This window comes from Rhinoraja longicauda, chromosome 11, assembly GCF_053455715.1.
Source record: "Rhinoraja longicauda isolate Sanriku21f chromosome 11, sRhiLon1.1, whole genome shotgun sequence".
Taxonomy (NCBI): Eukaryota; Metazoa; Chordata; class Chondrichthyes; order Rajiformes; family Arhynchobatidae; genus Rhinoraja; species Rhinoraja longicauda.
In genome coordinates this window covers 12,456,724-12,480,022 of record NC_135963.1, presented here as the reverse complement: position 1 = coordinate 12,480,022, position 23,299 = coordinate 12,456,724, and the positions used below count along the sequence as shown (strand labels likewise).

The window sequence follows — 23,299 nt, the reverse complement described above, 5'->3', positions numbered from 1 at the left end:
CTGCTTAATCCCATGTCTTCTAGTTTTCAAGATCTCTGCTTTAGGGAAAGTGTTCTATTTACCGTATCCAAGCTCCTCATAACTTCCTACACTCCAAAGAAACAAACTCTCCTCCCCACTGAAATGCTCATTCTGGGCAATATTAACCTTTTCGCTCTTACTTTTCTCTGCTCGCCTGTGAAGTCCCAGAATTTTGCCAAGAGACACTTAAGGGTACAGGTATATAGTCCCATGAAGGTGGCGACACTGGTATATAGCGCAGTGAAGAAGGCATTTTACATGCCCGCCTTCGTTTAGTAGGGGAGATTGAGTACAGGAGTTTTGACGTCATGCTACAGCTATATATTTGTAGGGCTACAATTTGAGGACTAGGTACAGTTCTGGTCAACCTGCTATAGGAAGAATGTCATTAAAATGGAAAGGGTGCGAAACAGATTTATGAGGTCACCGGGAATGGAGATTGAGTTATAAAGGATATTGGATTGGCTTTGATCTTTTCTCTGGAACGTAGGTGACCAAGGGGTGACCTTACAGGTATATTAAAAATCATGGGGCATAGGTAAGGCGATCCTGTCTTTTCCCCAGAGTGGGCGCTGAAACAAGAGGGATCATCAAACTTCTTGGTTACTTTTTAGAGGAATAGAGACCATGTGCATGCAAACGGAATTGGAATGGCTTCGTATTCAGCCAAAAAGCAATCCCGTGTTGCACTGTGCCATGTTCTCAAATAGAATACAGCTTAAGTTTTATTTTAAAAGTTATGCCTCATCATTCAGTTGGAATTAAATATATTTTGCTAATGTGATTTCAATTAAACGTTATCGATCTATACAAAAATAGATCTATACAAAAATAAATGGAAATGAAACTTGGCGGCCGTAACCTTTAAACCTAGTGCAATTTTAAAGTAAGTAAAACTTTCTAAAGTATTGACAACAATTTGTTTTGGGTTGTAATTTCAGAATTTAACTTTAGACATCATTTAAAAACTTAGGATTATAATAATTGCAGTTTCCAAACTAAATATACTTTCACTCATTTAGCAGAGAATGCATGTAAATGGAAGAAAAACATATATCAAAAACTGGAAGAAAATGTTGACTGAGGAAAGTATGTATATACCAATTCCATTGTTAAAAATACTTACTGGAAAAACTTGAAACCTCTCACATTGCCTCCAGTGTTTATAAAAAGTGTCTTGAGATCTTCTTCAATAATAGAAGGTCTGTGAAAATGCAATCAAGACAGAATTAATAAAATTGTCCTGCCAAAAACAGTTCAGGCTCAATTTGTGAATTATAGAGGCTATTTGCTACATTCATTACACATGTAAATTACTTACGGAATATTAGAAAGATGAAGAGTTGCAGAGGGAGGAAATATATTCTGGAAATTCTTTGAACCAGGTTTTTTGAAACGATGGAGTGGAGAATTGGTGAAATCTTTTGTCAATCCCTGGTCATCCAGGCCTTCACGAGGTAACTGCACTGTCTGGTGTTTGGACAGTGTAACACGAATAATCTTTCCATACATTTTCTGCCCGTTCAAATGGCTCATGGCTAACAAATAAAAAGTCAGTTTATAGTCCATTTAAAACAAAGGGACAAAAAGACTGCAGTCAAATGCAAATGAACTCTTACCCAGCTGTGCCTGGTTAACATCAGCCATTTGCACCAGAGCACTGTCTTTTTTATTGTACAAAATCTTCACACGCTGCACATCACCATAAACACCTTTGCAGAGTGGAAAAGTGAAGAGAAATAAAAGTTATGCACATAATTTGACAAAATGTCAAACAGATTGATGAAACATTCAGATCAGACATCAATGTGAACGAATTTGACATCCAAAATGAGTACAACAAATCAAGATTTAGCAGTGATTATCTGAAGAGAAAAATCCTGGTAAAATCCCTCAAAGCTAACGTGAAGTGATACTAAATTAAAGAACATGCAAAATAATTCACAGCATGCATTACGATAAATAAAATAGCATCTATCGAAAGAATTACAGCAAAAGAAAAAGTAGCAGATTATCTATTTATTTAATAAGCTGAAATGCTAGCTACAAACGAGAATTAAGGTGAAAAATTTAAAATCAATAATAAAAGTATAGTGCTAACGATAACATACCGAAGAGGGTAAACAGACTTTGGGGCGAAACCATCTTTAGAAGGAGAGAAGAGCAAGCAGCGTAAGACAGGAAGAGAGAAGAATCGAGGAAGAGCGGAGATGAACAGATCATCCATAACGAAGGGTGGTTTCCGTAGAATGGTGAGGTGGTCATGGATCATGGTTCAAGGCAGTTAATTGGGGCAAGTTGGTCCGAGGAACATTTTGTTCAAGCACAGAAGCATGAACACAAGGAATGAAGCAGGGAAGGAGCAGATAGAGGGTTGGTATTGGGAAGGGTTGGGGAATCATGAAACACACAGGGTAAGATAAAGGGATGGGATGGGTAGGGGTGGAGCAATGCAGAAGAAAACAAGGAATTAGGGAACAAAACAAAAATAAATATATACAGGTCAGTACATAGGAAATGCAGGATTTGGTCAGAAAATGGCAGGCTCATGTACTTTACAAGAAAATAGTGTTGAATGTAGTCACCCAAGACAAAAATAAACATGGGTAAAGTACATTTATAATCAAAGAATTACAATATTTCATATTACATGAGAAAGTAAAAACAAATCATGCAAAAAATGAATTTAGAACTGCATAATCATGGCTAGGTATGAAATGAAGGCAAAGAAATATTTAAAAGGCACTTAAACATTACGCCTGCAGACATGTAGCTCAAAATAAAATCACAAATTATTTTTCTGCATTAAAATCTATATGTTAGTTTGAATTTTAGAAATGAAAACAGGCCATGGACAACTTCTCCTGTGTCGTGCTCAGAATCAAGCCACATTTCATACCAGCTTTTGCTAAAGCCAAAATGAAAATAGAATACAACTATATCATTTGAGGATATAACCAAAGAACTAGGTTTCTGCATAAATACAAGGTTTGTAAAGGAAAAATGCACTGAAAACTGGAATCTCAAATTCTTTGGAGAACCTTTTAAGAAAAGGCATGAAAGCAAAGTTTATATGAAACAAGATTGGATGACAAACATATGCAAGCACACCAAAGTTCAACAAGACATCAAATTTTACATTGAGAAACAGGTCAACTGACTTAACAGATTGATTCCCTTGTTTATGGCTCAACAATCTCCTTCTAGCTTACATCATTTCATTCCAAAGCATCCTGCCATTCCTTCTTCCCCATTTTACTTGCTTTCTCGTTAAAATAAATTTATACTAACACCTCAAATATTTCGTCTCATAGTAGGTGAGATTTCTTTTTTCCTTTTTTACTAAAGATTAGTTACTGCACTATTTAATGTCCACTCTCCTGGACTTGTGCATACTTTGGAAAGATTCTAACCTGACTAAGCTTCTTAATCAGTCTGAAGAAGGGTCTCCAGCATTTTTTGTCCACCTTAAGCTTCTTAACCGTTACCCCCTTAGTCAGGTAGAGCGTCAATTCCCCATCTGCCTTTAAGAATTTTTGTATGTAGCAATAAGATCACTTCTCATTTATCGAAACACAAATGTTTAATTTCTTCTCATCACTGCACTCCCTCTATTCCAAGCTTATCCTTCCATTTGTATCCAGCAGATACCACTGGTACGTGGTATTTCAACTGCAAAAACTGGCACAACAGACAATCTTCACTGTTTGTTGTGATCTACACGTGGACCCAGCAAATAGCAACAAGACAATGAATGAATTGAACAAACAGATATTAGACCAATGAATGAAAACAAATTACTATGGACAAAGTGCAAAGAACAAAATCTGTAAGAAACAAGCTACCTCATCGTTCAGATTGCTAACCAGAAGGACACTGTGGTTGGCAGAAGCAATTCCAGACATTGCCACTCGGCCGACAGCTGCTGCAGCACCAGGCATAGCCAATGGGCTCAGCGATCCTGGAACAGCTGCAAGAGAAAAGCAACTATTTAAAAATAAACTAATATCAATTTTGTGTTGACCACAATTATAATAACATCTGGAAGGAACTACTCTATTTAACAACAGGTATTCTCAAAAGGCACTCTGCTTTGACTGAGAAATTATAAATTGATTCAATGGTATCCACATGTTTGATGAACCACACATTAAGCCAATGTAAAATTATCAAGTATCGCTAATAAATGTGGTACCTTGAGGATGCTAGATAAAAATAGGGTTGGTTTTACCTCTCAAGTGTCTAATAGGTAAATGATCTCATAAGATTCCTTGGTAAATAAAGGTGCTCAGATGGGATTGGAGATACTAATGGAATGTTATCTCCTTAATAAGTATTTTAGTCAAGAAGAGGAAATTAAACCTCAACCTTAATCCACCCAAGCCGGTAATACAAATCTATATCAGCAATCTTGCCCAAAATTCTGTCTCAATTTTCATTCTTCTAAATACCAGAGTATTAGCTAATGTTCCTCTATCTTTTAACTAGAGCCTCTACCCTAGGAATTAACCTACACTGCAGACAGCAAGTCAAATACACCCTTCCTTGGCGAGACACCAAACTGTTCAGTTCAGTGTATGGTACAGTGAAAAGCTTTTGTTGCGCACTAACCAGTTAGCGGAAAGACAATATATGATTACAATCGAGACATTCAGTGTAGCTACATGAGGGAATAACGTTTAATGCAAGGTAAAACCAGATCAAAGAGAGTCCGGGGGTCACCAATGAGGCAGATAGTAGTTCACGACTGATCTCTAGTTGCGGTGGGATGATTCAGTTGCCTGATAACAGCTGGGAAGAAACTGTCCCTGAATCTGGAGGTGTGTGTTTTCTCACTTCTGTACCTTTTGCCCGATGGGAGAGGGGAGAAGAGGGAGTGGCCAGGGTGCGACTCATCCGTGATTATGCTGCTGGCCTTGCCAAGGCAGTGTGAGGTTTAAATGGAAGCAATGGAAGGGAGGTTGGTTTGCATGATGGGTCTGGGGAACATCCACAATTTGCTGCAATTTCTTGGGGTCTTGTTTGGAGCTGTTCCCAAACCAAGCTGTGATGCATCCCAATAAAATGCTTTCTACGGCACACCTGTAGAAGTTGGTGATGATGGTTGGGTATATGCCGAACTTCCTAAGCTTACTGAGCAAGTACAGGCCGCGTGATGTGCTTTCTTGGTCGTTGCTTCACTATGGGTGGTCCAGGAGAAGTTGTTGGTGATTATTTACTCCTAGGAATTTGAAGTTTTCAACCACCTCTACTTCGGCACCGTCAATGCAAACCGAGGTATGTTTACAGCTCCGCTTCCTGAAGTCGATCATTATCTCCTCTATCTTGCTGACATGGAGAGAAAAGTTGTTGACTCGTCACCAGGACATAAGGTTCTCAATTGACGATTGCATTTAAATGTAGTCTCACCAAAGCCTAGGGAATCTCAGCAAGACTTCCTTGCTTTTTAGTACTCCAAACGTCCTCCAATGCAAGGCAAACAATGTGTAGCCCTCCGATTATTTGACGTACCCGAATGTTTCTTTTCTGCATCATAGAAACAGCACAGCTAAATCCTCATGTCCGACATATTAAACTTGCAACATTCTACCCATTAAAACTGCACAAACCCATTTTCCAACTTAATGCTCGTCTGCCACTTTCTTGCTTTCTCAGCTTTTGTCTATATCCCTTTGCTGACTCTTTACCTCTCACTACTTATTTTCAACTAGCTTTGCATCATCAGCAGCTTAAAGCTGATGACCCAAATGCAAACTCAACAACTTACATGCAGGTCATACATTAACTGTAATAAGTGAGTTCGGTATCTCGACTGAGCATGCGCAGGTCATAGGTCGCAAGGGCTAAACATTCTCGCCGGCTGATCTACTGCGTGTATGCAGACCTGCGCTTCATTCGTATTTTCCAGTTTTGCTTCGTAGAGGTAAGAAAATACTGCTTTAAAAATATTAATTAGGTGTAGCTTACCCGACAGGTCTGGGAAGTATATGCCCGCCTTCCCCGGGGACCACTCTCATGGCAGCGCTGGCTGTGAGGATTGAGCCTGTCGGGTGCCACTTCGTCAGGTTACAGGTGTTGCAATCGGAATCGCGCAGCGGGGGTGTGATCGAGGGAGCAAGATCGACAACCGGCTACAGGGAGCCAGCGCTAGAGAACACAGCCTCTGCTGGCACCGCCATCCCCGGGAGTGGCGCACGGGTGAAGAGGAGCGAGGTTTGTGTGGATTGAGGGCGTTTGTGCAGCGCCCGTGTCTACTCTGGCCGGCGGCACAAATTACATTGCCTGGGGTGGGAGGGAGCTCTGTAACCCTCAATGAAGCACCAAGCGTGGGGATTTTTTAACGTATAAGGAGCTGTAGACGCTGGTTTACACGAAGATAGAAACAAAATGCGGTAGTAACTCAGTGGGAGAAGCAGCATCTTTGGAGAGAAGGAATGGCTGACCCTTCCTGTAGGATCTCGACCTGAAACACCATTCCTTCTCTCCAGAGATGCTGCCTGTCCCGCTAAGTTACTCCTGCATTTTGTGTCAACTCTACCGGAGTACAAATGAACCATAAATACACCTAATTAATATTTTTTTTTAAGTATTTTCTTACCTCTACGAAGCAAAACTGTATAATACGGATGAAACGTAGGTCTGTATACAAGCAGATCAGCTGGCGAGAATGCTTAGCCCTTGCAACCTATGACCTGCACATGCTCAGTCGAGATACCGAACTTGCTTATTAGCAGGGGCCCTGCTCATCATTACATGAGTTGTAACTATCTACTGCATTTGTGGGGGGGGGAAATGCATTTTTCAAATATCTGGATAAATTTATTTAAACAATACTAATGCAATTCTAACCTGCAGACTGTGTAAAGCTGAGTGAAGATGGAAACCCAGACCCACCACTGTATGGCCCAGACATCATTCCTGCTGGAGTACCTAACAATTGAAAGGCAAAAAAAACTATTGGCTAATGTGCTTTACTTATAAATAACGATTAAGTACGAGAAGCGTTACACCATGAGTGCTATGGCTTCCTTCATATTTAAGTGTGGGTAAACACAAACATGTATAAATTAACCTGATTTTCATGTGCCTACATTTACTACCAAGTAGAACTTCCCAGTAGGGGTTCTGATAACCTTTACAATTTTAGCAAAATTGCACTATCTAATAACATCATGGCTTCTTTTCCCTTCAGCACCTCAATACTACAGTAAACCCAAAATCCAAAATCGCACTTAACACCTAAAAACCTATCGATCCCTTTCTTGAAATTACTCAGCGACCGAGGATCAAAAGTTCACTTAGGTAGAAAATTCCAAACATTCAATACATTCCAGGTGAAGACGTTTCTCAGGGAGCAAAAGCAAACTGCTGGAGGAACCCAGCGAGTTGAGCAACATCTGTGGAGGCAAAGGGATTGTCGATGTATTGGATCGAGGCCCTGCATCAGGCCTGAGAGTGTAGAGGGGCGATGGCCTTACTCAGTACCTCAAATGTACCACCGCACAGTTCTCTCTGTCAGGATGTATGTATGATTTGGACGGGAACATGCAAGTTGTAGTGTTCCCATGCACCTTTGCCCTTGGCCATCTAGGAAGTAGAGGTCACAGCTCTGAGAGAAATGCTGAAATAATAACCAGCTGTATTAGAATGATTTGTGTGGGAATAAAATGAGGAAGCTAAAATATATTTTTTCTGATGAAATAGGAAGTTGTAATCCTGAATCAACTCATATACAGCAAAGGTATCACAACTATATACCGTGCGAGAAATTAGACTTTATAACCCGAATCTCTTAAGTTAAGACGAAGTATTTTCAGTTTTCTTGATTGTTGAATTTGTTTTAGGATAAATTATACATGGCAAATTTCACAATATCTCCAAATAAGAAAAACATGGACTGACAGCATCACACCCAAATTTTTAAAAACCCCTGTAGATTTATAGCTCCAAGCTGTCACAAAATAACCTAACTTATTCATTCTTTCAGTGAAACATGTGAATATGTAAAGCTAAAAAGCTAACCAAAAACTTTTTCTGTCTAAGATAAATAACTTAAGTCTGGAAAATAGATTCTGGAAAACACAATTATCTTACCAAGAAGGGAGCTCTCCTTAGCAAATGCTGCAGCGATAGCAGGATCCATTGCTGGCTGACCATCTCCTGAAGGAAGATCTGGACGGGTATAGTCACGGCTTTTATCATTGTTGTATTTAACATTCAAATTGATCAACTTTGAAAAATCAATCCTTAGGGTACAGCAAGCATTATAAATGTTCTGGCCATCCAGAGCCTGGAAAGATTAATTAAGATGGGCAAATTAGAGAATGAAGGGTCTGAAACATGCAAATATTTTTGACAGAAATATTTAATTCGGAAAGAATACAATTATTTTCTAATAGTTGGTGTAGAGTGTAGATTTTAAGAAACAAACGAACAATTTTCCAATTAAATGGAGAGAAAAAAAGGTATATTTCAGAATTCTTCAGATTTCACAATTAATTACTTTCAGAGTGAGTGACATGAGGTGAAGATATTCCAAGAACATAATAATCTGTACTCCTCCCACCTCGCCTTTTCAGTCTCTGCTGCATCCACTCCCAAGATGAGGCTTTCTACTCACGGACATTTTTTCAATAAACATCATTCCCCTTCATGTTATGAAAGGAACCCTCACTTGTGACTCCTCAGTGTCATGCAGTTCTTCTCTCGCTCTCCCTCCCCCTAGTTGGAATAAGGATAGGGTTCCCTGATCCTTACCTTTGACCCCCACCAGCCTCCATATCCAACACATCATTCTGAGTTACTCCAGCTTTTTGTGTCTACATTATTCTGATGTTCCTGCCCCATCAGTGGGATCCCAACATCTACCATGACCTCATTCTTTAATTTCACCCATCTCCGTGAAGTCTCTCTGTATTCTCTTTGCATCTCAGTCTGCCACCCAATGTTGTATCATCAGCAAACTGGCATTCCTATCTTCTCGAGCCAGGTCCCCACAATTTTAACCTTTTTCGTTAACTCTACCCATGACTTTTTTTAAAGTGAAATCAACTGTAGCTAATCCGATCTTTCCTCAGTTACAATTTTCCACTTCAGGAAACATTCTTCTTAATCTCCTCTTCACCTTCTCCAGTTCTTTGCTGTGATGCATAGGACTGCACATAGTACTTAAACTGTGATCTGTTAAGAGCTGTATACACATCTACAATAACTCAATTTCTATCCTTCAGCTAATAAAAGGAAAGCATCATGCATATTTTTAAAGCAATAAAGCACTTATTGATCTGATATGCTATATTTTAAAGAACTGTGAACATACACTCCAAGCTCCGTTTGCTTTACTGCACCATGCAAATATAGCATTTGCTGGATTCCTTTGTCTTGTTGCAACTCCCCAAACCTAATTTCTCGGGATTAAATTCTACATGCCATTTCTTTGTCCACTTGAGTGGGCCATCTCCATCTTCCAGCAATCTAAACCTTTTTTCTGGTCAATAGTAGTACAATTTTTGATCTAGCTACATCATACTTTATAGAACGTTTAGATAGCCTAAGGTAGCAAGCCAAATACACAAATCAATGACCTAGTACATCTTTTAAAAGGTTTGAATGCAGATTTATTACTGCTGATTCCCATCCTATGCAATGAGAAATGTTCCACAATTCTTGGTGAAATTCCAAGATTTCTTTAATTCATAATGATTAGTTGGCAATAATCTGTATCAGGACAACTGTCCGTCCAAGTTGCAGTCTGTGCAGCAGAGATCACAGTTCATGTGAATTACTAATAATTTCAAATATTCCCTCAACATCATTTTAGTTTTTCAAAACCAGAGGGGGAAACCAAAAGTTCTTGAGGTAATACTTTGCGCTAATGCATTTGGAAAATCAGGCAGTGATGTCTTGTGGCTTTGATGCATACTGTTATAAATCTGCACTCTTGTTCCCACTATCAGAATAAGAAGTAAATTTTCTAAATATCTACCACTGTACAGCAAGGCATTTTGGTTTTCACTGACATCAGCTTGCAATGATGTATGGGAACATATTGTACCATGCAACATGTTCCCATGCGTTATTGCAAAGCTAATGCTAGCAAGAAATGAAAAACTCAATTTCTTACTGTAATAGAAAAAATATATGACACGCACAGCACAAAATTATTGAGTAAATGTGTGGGTTATTGTCTATCAAAGCATTAGTTCATAGTTAATGTAGAAAGCTAAGTAAGTTCTACCATTTAGGCTATTTAAAGATAAAGCCTAGAAATATATAAAAAACAGTTTGGGTAAACTACTGGCGGCAAGTATTTTTTTGAGCTTAATGATTAAGATTCTGTAATAACATCAGTTCAATTATTCCCTGTGATTTTGCACTTTAACACGTCACAAATCATTAAGTTACAGCCAACCAAAATAAGATGATTTAAAAACAATTCTAGCAATATAAGCAGTATTTTTGTTTCATAGAAATTGTACATGGCAATGTATAACATTTGATCTTCAAGAATAAGAATGCAAAAATACTACATCTATAAAGGGCTTATCTGAAGCGGACCAAGTAAGGCTGCCAATTAAGGATAATAGCCAGCAAAACCACAGGAACACACGTCCTTCTACAATATGCTTTTCTGCAAATGTGGGAGTGAAGAGGAGTGATTGCACGCCTAATGGAAAGCTTAGGCTGTGTCCTCTTACCAGTTTTGCTTGTTGCGCATTCATAGGATCCGAGTATTGCAGCAGGGCTTGGAATTGGTTATTCTTTGTAAAAGTAATAATTTTCAGTACCGGCCCAAACTTGGAAAAAATCTTTTAAGAGAGAATACAAATTAGCATCCAAGCATTGAGTTAAATAAAATCCATATAAATACCAGGTAAAATACAAACATACCTGATAAAGTACATCCAGTGTGACGGGATAGTACATGTTGTCAATAATCACTCTGAGTACTGGGCTTTGAGCTGGTGTCACTGCATTTTCACTGGCTGTAGTTCCAGTCAAGGGTGTACTCACAGTTTGCACAGCAGTTACAGCCTGAAGAACTGCTTGAGCACGCTGTAACCAATAAGACAAAAATCATGGCTTACTTCTTAGAATCATTTTACGTTAAAGCTTTTTTCAAAATGCTCCAGTTATCAGTATCTGCAGTCTCTTTTGTTTCCATTATTTGAAACATTTGAGTTAATTTGATTTTACTTTGACAAATTGGGGGCAGGTTTTGTTTGAAAAGTGGAGGGAAGGAGAGAAAGAGAAGGAAATCTAAAATTATTGAGTGCATGTTTCTGTGTTTTAAAAGTGGCAGTGCACTGCATAAATATTTCACACAAATTTAAGCACATAATTTAAACTTTTGATAGTCTTTATTCAACGTACCAGATAGTGCAATTTAATAGCTTTAAAATAGGATACATAATCATTCCTAAATTAGTTTTTTCAAAAGCAATTCATGATTGGAATTAAAGCTTTCTTCTGAATATCAGCTCAATATTGCAATTGGTAGAACAAAACCATAAGGCAATTCATGATGGGTCACTTGATTTAGGCAGAGTGACATAAACAGATTCGACAGTTTGCACAATGAATAAGGTCTCTCGAGATCAATTATAAACAACAATATTAAATGACAAATACAGTCAAACCAACAGGGAAAAGGAAATTAATAATGTGGTTCCTTCACCAGTTTCTAATATGTAATCAACGTGCTACAATTTCAGCCCAAACTTATCTGTATAACATCATATATAAACACTTGCTCAGGTTGATGCACAATGGCACAATCATATTTATTTGACCTCGTCTTCGTTTATATCAGCATTTCTTTGCTTTCTGGTTTTATATTTCCCTTGAGTACTTTCAAGTGAATTGAAAATGAGCCAGTATAACATATTCCCCGTTTTCTGTGCTATTTCAACGTATATACTTGTCAATGATTTACAAACCAGTAAATTGTTCAGAGTTTACTTTCTCAGATCTTTTCCAAACCACTGCACCGCCAGCAGCATGAACATCTTGAACAGATCAATTCATGGGTCTCAATGCTGCGTTTCAGCTTTTCACACAAATTTACTATCTTTTTTATATACAGTTCCCTTACAGATCATTAACAGATTTGCCTTTGTCCAGAGGAGGTTTACAAGGATGATCTTAAGAATGAGTGAGGGGGTATGGGGAGAAGGCAGGAACGGGGTACTGATTGAGAGTGATCAGCCATGATCGCATTGAATGGCGGTGCTGGCTCGAAGGGCTGAATGGCCTACTCCTGCACCTATTGTCTATTGTCTATAAGCATTTATTGGCACTGGACCTGTACTCGTTGGAGTTTAGAAGTATTAAAACATACCAAATAGTGAAAGGCTTGGATAGAGTGCATGTGGAGAGGGTGTTTCCACAAGTGGGAGAGCCTAGTACTAGAGGTCATAGCCTCAGAATTAAAGGACGTTCTTTTAGGAAGGAGATGAGGAGGAATCTCTTTAGTCAGAGGGTGGCGAACCTGTGAAATTCTTTGCCACAGAAGGCTGTGGAGGCCAAGTCAGTGGATATTTTAGGCAGAGAGAGATAGATTCTTGATTAGTACAGGTTTCAGAGGTTATGGGGAGAAGGCAGGAGAATGGGGTTAGGAGGGAGAAGGCAGGAGAATGGGGTTAGGAGGGAGAGATAGATCAGCCACGATTGAACGGCGGAGTAGACTTGATGGGCCGAATCTACTCCTATCATGTATGACCTTAAGACATCGGTGTTAAAATTCCAATTGGTGTTAAAGTACTTTACCATTTCCCCTCCAAACGGATTGACATCTGCTAAATGGCTATGCCCCACGGTGCCCTCCAGCTGATCTAGATCATATAGTCTTTTCCTCTCTACACAACTCCACTCACACTGAAACACACAATAATGATTTTGACAAAAATCAAATGATAATCTATACAGATATACAAAATGCTGGAGTACGTCAGCGAGACAGGCAGCATCTCTGGAAAGAAGGAATGGGTGACGTTCTCTCCAGAGGTGCTTCCTGTCCCGCTGAGTTACTCCAGCATTTTGTGTCTATTTTCGGTTTAAACCAGCATCTGCAGTTCTTTCCTACACATGATAATCTATGCATGTCTTCTATGTAAAAGTACTGACCTAAAACCAAAGTTCACACTTCTGCCAAGAATAGCAAAATAAAATTTGTATCCTAGTTTGGAGAGGTTTAATGCAGACTTTTCTTCTAAAATCTTAAAATTTGGCATTTCACATTCATACTTTATTTATTTTTTGTTTTTGCAAAGACATACACAACTTGTGGATGGAGTCATACATTTTTCAAGCTCTGTATTCAGGTATTTGAATTCACTTTACTTGCAAATTTGAGAACATAGGTGCTGCCATATCCATGGCATTTTTTCAACTTAAATTTCCAAAAATAAAATCAAACCATAAAATGCACAGATGCAGCAACTTCACAGTAAAATGAAAAACAAACCTGGTTTAAAGCACTGTCCGTCTTCAACTCTTTGTGATTAGAATACTGGACGTAGATAGGTTGGTTCCGAAGGTGAGGTGTTACAGCAATATAGTAATTCACCATGGTGACTGCTGCCTCTTCAGAAGCCATTTCCAAAAAAGCCTAGAAGATAATAAAGAAACATTAGCAATGATGAGCAAGTGTTGAGACAGGCTTTCAAGCTCTGACTGTACAATTGAGCATATTTTACAACAGTGTAGTCCTGATATGTTATTTAAAATTTACAATTATTAGTATAAATTGTAACTTTAATTAATTCATTTTCCGATGAATAAGTGACCGCGGATACCAGCTCCATTCTGGTGTCTGCTGCACACATGTCTGCGCATGAGTCAAGAAATGAGAGCTAAAGGAAAAAGTAATTACGCAGGAGCTAATTGTACCGCTTTTTATTAATGATCAGGTGCAAATTCTACAATCTTCTAAAACACTCACTCACCACAAAGGAACAAGGAAGTTCGAACAGGTAAATTATAATTCAAGATTTGCAGTCCTTCATGTTTTTTTGCAATTGTTTAAATATCAACACACCAGTCTGGCAGTCTGTTCGTCTTTTTTTCCTTTTTTTTTTGTTGTGTGTCGGTGTTGGGATGGTTTTTGTTTTTGTTTTTTGGCTGTGTATGTGTGTGGGGGGGGGGGGGGGGGGGTGTGGGGGGTGGTGGGGGAAACCTTTCCTTTTTAGGTCTCTTCCTCACGGCGCGGGGCGCGGCTCGGCCGCGGGCCTTCCATCGCCCGCGGGGCTCGGCCGCGGGACTTTACACCGCTGGTGCGGCTCGGCCGCGGGACCTAACATCGCCCGGCGCGGCCGCAGGACGGTTCAGCGCCAGGTGCAGCTCGGCCGCGGGACCTTCCATCGCCCGGCGCGGCTCGGCCGCGGGACTTTACATCGCTGGTGCGGCTCGGCCGCGGGACCTAACATCGCCCGGCGCGGCCGCGGGACGGTTCAGTGCCCAGCGCGGCTCGGTCGCGGGACCTTCCATCGCCCGGCGCGGCTCGGCCGCGGGACTTAGCAGCGCACGGTACGGCCGCGGGGCCTTCCATCGCCCGGCTCGGCCACGGGACGTTTCAGCACCCGGTACGGCTCGGCCGCGGGTCCTTCAATCACCCGGCTCGGCCGCGGGACTTTCCAGCGCCCGGTGCGGCTCGGCCGCGGGGACTTCCATCCCCTTGCGGGGACTGTGCGGGTCGGTCGGGGACGAGCTGCCTGTCTGTGGGCGTGGGGAAGAGAGTGGAAGTTTTGTTGCCTCCATCACAGTGAGGGGGTGTTTGGAGTCACTGTGATGGATGTTTGTGTTGGGGTCATGTGTCTTGTGTTCTTTTTTTTTTTTTGTGTGTGACTGCAATGTAATTTTGTTCGGTACCTCGGTACCGAATGACAAATAAAGCTCTGTATTCCTGTATACACCAGAATTTTTTGGACCCTTGAGGCGGGGTCCAAAGTGATAGCATGTTTCAGTTTATTTTGACAAACTGAAAGATACAAGATGAAATTCACTTTGACCCATTTACCGCTCTCTAACTCACAGGGTTCACTGAAAAAATGTACACTAATATGTAATGTGTGTAAAAAAAAGGGAAATGGTATTATTAGAATAACATCCAAATAGTTTGAAAGATCTTACATAGCACAATAGTCCTGAGGGTGTGAGATGATCAGAATTCTAGTGTATTAAGAATGTACTTCATTGTATTTAAATTATTTAAAACTTTTATGAAAATGATATACCTTAGAAATAGCTAGGTATTACTAGATTATTAAAGCAGTCACTGTTGTGCTAGCTACATATAATTTAAATTAAGCACATGCCGAAAACATTTTAGAAGGTACACACACACCTGATTTTTCCCCTTCAGCATCAAAATATTGGTAACTTTTCCAAATGGCAAGCCTAGGGCTATGACCTCAGATTCCATCACTTCCGTGGGTAGCTTCCTAATATGAAGAACACGGGATGGAGCACCAAGCATCTTATCGTCAACTTTAAATTTCTTGCTGTCATTCCCATTTGCTGAATAACATTAATACACATTAAGTTAATAAACAACACTGAAACATCTTTTTTGCATGTGAAAATAATGATGGTCTAGTCTCTCCATTAATAATTCTGAAAATAAAAAGTACTCCAACTGATCTATACTGGTCCATATCATTCTAAACCTTTCTTATATATATATATATATATATATATATATATATATATATATATATATATATGCATCTCCAATGCATTTTAAATGTTATTGTACCTGTGCCAACTACTTCCTCTGGCAGCTCACTCCATTCACCCATCACGTGGAAAAGATTGCCCCACAGGATCCTATTAAATCTTTCCCCTCACTTTAAACCTATACTTTCTAATTATCGATTCCCTTATCCTGGGAAAAAGACTGTGCGTTCATCCTATCTATTCCCCTCACAATTTTATACACCTCTATAAGATCACCCCTCAACCTCCTTCCTATGCTCCAAGGAATAAAATCCTAGCCTGCCCAATGTCTACTTATAGCTCAGGCCCTCGTGCCCTGGCAACATCCCCATAAACTTTCTCTCCACCCTTTCCAGCTTATTTTTCTTAAAGTATTGATAAAATAGTGGAAAGATTGTAGTAAATGTGAAAATAAAATATTTATAATATTATGAAGTAATAGAAAATGAAACTCCAAAACAGAAGATAAATAAGTACAGACTTTTGGCTATAAAAGTGCCAAAGTGTCAATTTGTGCAGTCCTTCCAAAATTATTGTTCAACTGCAACATTGCAGCCTATGTCAAATCTTAATGACATATGTTTTCTTATTCAAATCGTTTAAATCTTATTAGCAGAAAGTATTGAAACAATCAATCAGGTAACCACATTACAATGCAACCTTCAAGTAGATTTGTTTGTCCATTGATGTCAAAGATTCCAGCTGGGTCAGATGGACCAACAACAGGCAATTTTGTTTCCAAAATTGAAGACTAGCACTCTTGGAAAAGTAAACCACCGATAAAATCAGGAATTAAATGTAAAACTCAAGGGAAGAAGTGGTTAATTGACATTCCAAGATGAAAGGATTCAACAAGAGCAAACCTTGGAGCCACTATGCCTCAGGCAAATCAGTGATCTAGAAATCAACAAGCAATTTGCTGAGGGTATGCATGTACATCACTTTGAAGACTGTTCAAAAAAGGATAGAAATAACAAATCAAATCATTTCAAATTTGCAGTATTAATGAACACAGAAGGTGGTACACATGCTATTAAGGGGGACAAAATTTCCCTGACAAAAATGATAAAGTTCAGATGCATTAGCACAATTTTAAGCAAAATAGTATCTTCAACATACGGTTTGGGTCAGGACCCTTCTTCAGATTGATTGGGGGGGGGGGGGGGGGGGAGAAAAAAGCCTTGCAAATTGTAGGGGTACAGGTTAGGGGTAGATTTTTGGACAATAGCCAGAGATGAAAAGACAGAAGGTGTGAGACAAAAGGATTAAAGAGTTGTAAACTGGGAAGCGAGAGAAAGGAAGACAGGTGGAAGAGGAGGGGAAGGAGAGAAACAGGCAAGAGTTGAGGTGGGGCACAGGGGAGGGAAAAGAAGGGGGTGGGGGGGTTTAATTACTTATAAGTTGAATTGTTTTATGTTCATAACATTGGGCTGTTAGCTGCCCAAATGGAATATAAGGTGCTGTTCCTCCACTTTGCCTGTGGTCTCACTGTGCAATGAAGGTGGCCCAGGCCAGAATGGGAAGAGGAATTAAAATGGGTAACAACCAGGAGATCTAGTACGCTTTGATGGACCAAGTTCAAGTGTTTGGTGAAACGGTCGCCAAGTCTAGTGTCTAACTTGGACTATCCTTTGCCAAGTTCTACAATTCTCCCCATTCTGAGGTCTACTGCTTTCCATGACAATCTCCTTGGGTTTAATAATTTTACCCTCCCTATCACGCACTGAAAAGTTACTTTGCGTGGTGTGTCTGTTTTGTAATTTTTCTATTCTTTCCATAACGCTAATCGCTGCCTGTTGACCATCTCCCAAATCAACCACAACTAACTCTCCTGTTTTTATAGTTTTCTTTGTTTAGAATTAAGACCTCAGTTTTACATCAAACTTGAAAGTGGTATACTTATTTTGCAGAATTAGACTGAAGGCTCAATGTACTAGAGTACATTGTACAGAGGAGGAATAAACGGGTCCTTTTCAGAATGGCAGGCAGTGGGGAGTGGAGTGTCGCAAGGCTCGGTGCTGGGGCCGCAACTATTTACAATATATATTAATGATTTGGATAATGGAATTAGAAGTAACATTAGCAAGTTTGCAGATGACACAAAGCTGGGTGGCAGTGTGAACTGCAAAGAGGATGTTAGGAGGTTGCAGGATGACTTGGACAGGTTGAGTGAGTGGGCAAATGCAAGGGAGAAGCAGTATAATGTGGATAAATGTGAGGTTATCCACTTTGGCAGCAAAAACAAGGAGGCAGATTATTATTTCAATGATCACAGGTTAGGTAAGGGGGAAGTGCAACGAGACCTGGGTGTCCTTGTACACCAGTCACTGAAAGTAAGCATGCAGGTACAGCAGGCAGTGAAGAAAGCTAATGGCATGTTGGCCATAATGAGAGGATTTGAGTATAGGAGTAAAGAGGTCCTTCTGCAATTGTACAGGGCCCCGGTGAGACCACATCTGGAGTATTGTGTGCAGTTTTGGTCTCCTAATTTGAGGAAGGACATCCTTGCTATTGAGGCAGTGCAGCGTAGGTTCATGAGGTTAATCCCCGGGATGGTGGGACTGTCATATGAGGAAAGATTGGAAAGACTGGGTTTGTATTCACTGGAATTTAGAAGCAAGCTTGATCCAGAAAAAATGTTCCCAATGTTGGGGGAGTCCAGAGCCAGGGGCCACAGTCTAAGAATAAAGAGGAGGCCATTTAAAACTGAGGTGAGAAGAAACTTTTTTACCCAGAGAGTTGTGAATTTGTAGAATTCTCTGCCACAGAAGGCAGTGGAGGCCAATTCACTGGATGAATTTAAAAGAGTTAGATAGAGCTCTAGGGGCTAGTTGAATCAAGGGATATGGGGAGAAGGCAGACACAGGTTACTAATTGTGGATGATCAGCCATAATCACAATGAATGGCGGTGCTGGCTCGAAGGGCCAAATGGCCTCCACCTGCACCTGTTTTCTATGTTCTGAAAAATGTAATTCCCAATACTACTGGATAACCGATTTAGGCATCACGATGTAGAACTCGAATAAATATGGGTTTAAAATAGCAAAGGGCAGAAAACACAAGTAGGAGCTGTAATTTTGGGTGTAGTATAAATCAGAAAAATTAGAGACACTTGTGACAGGGGTAATTTGGTGACCTATGTGGTCAATGCAGCAGAACACAAACTTAATCTTCCATTACTCCTATGTAGTGGTACAGGTTTAGAACACCAAAGTCACAATTAGTGCTATTCTATATCTTTAGAGGCTCATTGAATGGAATAGCAAGCTGGCCACCTATCATATCAGCAGTAGAGAAGTATGAAAATTTGAAGAAAAAGTTCAGGAATTATTCTTGTATAAAAAAATGCATAGTACAAAAAAGAAATGTGGAATTCTCTGCCTCAGAAGGCAGTGGAGGCCAGTTCTCTGAATGCATTCAAGAGAGTGCTAGATGGAGCTCTTAAGGATAGCGGAGTCAGGGGGTATGGGGAGAAGGCAGGAATGGGGTACTGATTGAGAATGATCAGCCATGATCACATTGAATGGTGGTGCTGGCTCGAGGGGCCGAATGGCCTACTACTGCACCTATAGTCTATTGTTTAAAGTGTCCAAGGACGGGGGGGGCGTATAATTTCCGAGAAATTTTTATGAGAAGACAAAAAAATCTACAATTATTCTCCTTTGTCTCACATCAAATATGTCCACAAATGTAATAGAAATACTCACATTTCAGCCATTCTGAATTATACCACATCCTTATACTAATGGCTCAAATTGTAAGTCAGTAATACAGTCAGTAACATTGAAGTACACGAGAGTTAAGAATTACTATCTTAAAATGAAAAAAAACTTACCAGTAACAACCACGGTGCTCATATTAGAGTTGGGGCTGCTGAGAATGGCGCCAGATAGTTCGTCAGATCCCCTCTGTGTTTAAATACAAAATTTATAATTTCATTACCATGTTGAATTCTATCATGAACATATTTTCCAAAACAATTTATCGATTAAAATACTTTTATAATATTGCCCTCAACCAAAACAAAGATCACAAACAGAACTAAAATAAATTTAACCGCAGATTCCCTAAACACTGCCAATTAGAATTTAACAGTTACACAAATAAATAAGATTTAAAAAATTCAAATAAAGGCATAACTTAATTGGGTCAGTGAGGACTTTGCAATGGCAGGCAAATAGAGGAAACTAAATTAGGAAATGGGCTGTGTTTTGAATATTCTCAAATTGACAAGAAATCAAATGCGAGTAGCAGTACATTGGAAAAATACAAGAATGAAACAAAGGCATAGTTGAGGGCTTTTACAGGCAGAGTACGTGCAAGTGAAAGACATTATGGAAATAAAGCCCAGTAATCTTAAATGTGACAAACATGCACGTTGAGGCCCATTGAAAATTCCTTACATCCTACATACGCTAAATACAAAGTGCTGGAGTAACTCAACGGATCAGGCAGCATCTCCGGAGTGAATGGACAGATGATGTTTCGAGATCAAATATTCTGTCACTTTGCACATAAACTCGTGTAGCTTATGGGAGACACTGGAACTGGAGATGCTGGAATTTTGAGTGAATCACAAAGTTCTGGAGTAACTCAGGGGCAGTTCAGGCAGCATCTGAGGAGGAAATAGACAGGTGCCATTTCCAGGTTGGAACCCGTTGGACTGGAGAAGGGTGCCAACCCAAAACATCGTCTGTTCATTTCCTCCAGAGATGCTGCCTGATCCACTGAGTTACTCCAGTACTTTGTGATTAGCTTATGGTAGGATGCAAGGAATTTTCAATGGGCCTGAATTGTCGGCCCAGTCCTCTTAATTTTTTCTAGTGGAAGGAAATTTCTGTTACTTCATCAGCAGATGTCGAGCAAATAGCAAAACAATTATAATGTTTTTGTAAGAAAAAACCCCAGATTTATTACTACAATATATTGAAGCAACAAATTATCAGCTACATGTTGAACTCGTCCAGGCAGTTGATCGCCCGAAGATGTGCAAAGCCTAATGATTCAATGACAGCATTTAGCACTAGAAGCATAGCAATCAATTCTTACCATAATGGTAGTTCCGTTTTTCTCTGTATTAAGTACTTCTAATAATCTAGCCTCCACAACCTTCCAGGCTAAAGAAATCTAGAGAAATTTCCACGTGCCTCAGTTTTAAATGAATGCCTTGAATCTTCTATGTCTCCTTGTCAAAGGCTCTCCTGTTAGTGGAAACATCTCAAAATCTACCGTCTTGTCTCTCAATATCCTATGTTTTCTTAAGATCATAACTCACTCTTTGTAAATTTCAAAATAATTACATTTAGAAACTAAATTTTTCTGACACTTTCACACTATGATGCCATGTAGGCTTGTGGCTCATTTTTTGAGATAAAGCATGGAAACAGGCCCTTTGGCTACCAAGTCCACGCCAACTAACTACACTAGTTCTAGTGCACGCTAATGCTATCGTACACACTAGGGACAATTTACAGCAGCTAATGGACCTAGAAATTTGCACATCTTTGGAATATGGGAAGAAACTGGAGCATCTGGAGAAAGCTTACACAGTCACAGGGAGAAAGTACAATCCAGAATTCGGAGGTGCAAAGGGATTTGGGAGTGTTGGCGTAGGATTCCCAAAAAGTTAATTTGCAAGTTTTATCGGTAAAAAGGCAAACGCAATGCTAGCATTTATTTCAAGAGGGCTAGTATACAAAAACAAGGATGTAATGCTAAGGCTCTATAATGCACTGGTCAGGCTGCATTTCGAGTATTGTAAGCAATTTTGGGCATCATATCTGAGAAAAGATGTGCTGGCTCTGGAGTGGGTCCAGAGGAGGTTTACAAGAATGATCCCAGGAATGACTGGATTAGCATATGACGAGTTTGACGGCACTGTGCCAGAAGGATGAGGGGGAACCTCAATGAAACTTACTGAATAGTGAAAGGCTTGGATAGAATGGATGTGGAGAGGATGTTTCCACTAGTGGGTGAGTCTAGCACTAGAGGTCATAGCCTCACAATTAAAGGATGCTCCTTTAGGAAGGAGATGAGGGTGGTAATCTGTGGAATTCTTTGCCACAGAAGGCTGCGGAGGCCAAGTTCATGGATACTTTTAAGGCAGAGATAGAAAGATTCTTGATTAGTACGGGTGTCAAGGGTTATGGGGAGACGCAGGAGAATGGGTTGGGAGAGATAGATCAGCCATGATTGAATGGTGGAGTAGACTTGATGGACATATCACTTATGACCTTATGAACTGAACAGTCAGCACCCGAGGCAAGGATGAAACCCAGGTCTTTGGCGTTTTAAGGACCTACTCTACCTCTGTGCTATCTTATGATTTTGCTGCTGGCTTCTCCTTTATTAGCTCAAATGTTCCCAGCTGTAAGCTCCGCAGCACATGATTGAAGAACATCCATTCATTTCAATGGCATCAATCCCGGCCTCATTCACAAGGAATACAATGTTATGCTTGGTGCTGGCTATGTCAAGGAAATCTTTGAAGAGAGGTCAAGTTCAGGTTTTGGAATCTTTGCCTCAGACCATAACTTCTGCCAGTCACCGTTCATCTTTGCTGCATACCCATGTCTGTTCTATTGTTGACTGCAATCTTTACGCGTAATCGTAAATTTTCTTTCTCAGTTTTCCCAATCACTTGATATATCATAGTAACATGCCTTGACTTGAAATGACACCACGACGCATAGGCTGTAGATGCTTTTGGTGTTCGGTGGAAAAAAATATTGCCTTTGTGCTGCAACATACCACTGCGATGGACACCAATTGACCAGGAAGAACTGACCCTGGACTTCAATTGATCAGGGACATTGAAGTCAAAGTTTTATTATTCAATCTTCTCTCTTAAGATATTGTTAAATTGCATGTTCAACATTTTCCATGTAGTCGCAGCATATGCTTGTTGTCATACAAGCCTTATTCCTGGTCTTGTAGTAACCTGGCAATGGTATCGCCCCCAACACGTTTCAAATGCTCCTTGGATGTTTTTAAACTGTGGCAGACTCCCAGTGCAGCCAATACGGTAAGTTCTGATAATTACTTTCAATTAAATCCCATCTCAAAATTAAACAGAGCTGCCATCCTTTATGCATGTTGCAGCTTTTCAGTTCGCATTGGCCAGCAACAATATCTGTAACAGCAGCTTCTCCTGCTATCTTAACATATTGTAAATTATATTTGCAAAAGCAATCACACCATCATTGGCTAGCAACAAATGTTTCAGCTGGAGGCTTTTGTTCAGTAAATGTAGGTGCTTTATCCTTTTGCCAAAAGGCAGCTTGTTTAGCTCTGCCATATAGCGCATTTAATGACGCTAGAGGAGGCAACAGCAAACATTTTCATCCTCTAGTCATATATTCAATATCTCTATTATCAAATCTCTAACACGATATTACAGGGAGAAACAACTGTCACTAAAATTGATACCACCTTCTTAATCAGCTTTTTACTTTCCAAAATACTTTTCTCCACAATAATCAATGCCCTCCTTCTTCCAACATCAAGCTTCATCTCGTGTCAAGGCTTTTTTCTCTGCTGACATGGATATTGAAGTTGCTCCAA

At 39.9% G+C, this 23,299-nt stretch overlaps 1 protein-coding gene across 5 annotated transcripts in view; it reads right to left on the bottom strand.

Moving 5' to 3' along the window:
- Positions 1-23,299, bottom strand: part of ptbp2b (polypyrimidine tract binding protein 2b) — a 37,435-nt gene that overhangs the window by 1,692 nt on the left and 12,444 nt on the right. For 2 of the 5 annotated variants that reach the window (XM_078408277.1, XM_078408278.1), the window contains exons 3-14: positions 19,572-19,644; positions 15,365-15,537; positions 13,487-13,630; positions 10,912-11,076; positions 10,719-10,829; positions 8,116-8,311; positions 6,871-6,951; positions 3,867-3,991; positions 2,133-2,166; positions 1,641-1,733; positions 1,343-1,559; positions 1,148-1,225 (exon numbers count right to left, since the gene is read on the bottom strand). In XM_078408277.1, the coding sequence (XP_078264403.1) occupies positions 1,148-1,225; positions 1,343-1,559; positions 1,641-1,733; positions 2,133-2,166; positions 3,867-3,991; positions 6,871-6,951; positions 8,116-8,311; positions 10,719-10,829; positions 10,912-11,076; positions 13,487-13,630; positions 15,365-15,537; positions 19,572-19,644 (1,490 nt within the window). The remainder of the gene's footprint in view (positions 1-1,147; positions 1,226-1,342; positions 1,560-1,640; positions 1,734-2,132; positions 2,167-3,866; positions 3,992-6,870; positions 6,952-8,115; positions 8,312-10,718; positions 10,830-10,911; positions 11,077-13,486; positions 13,631-15,364; positions 15,538-19,571; positions 19,645-23,299) is intronic. The other 3 variants (XM_078408279.1, XM_078408280.1, XM_078408281.1) reach the window with 2 other exon arrangements.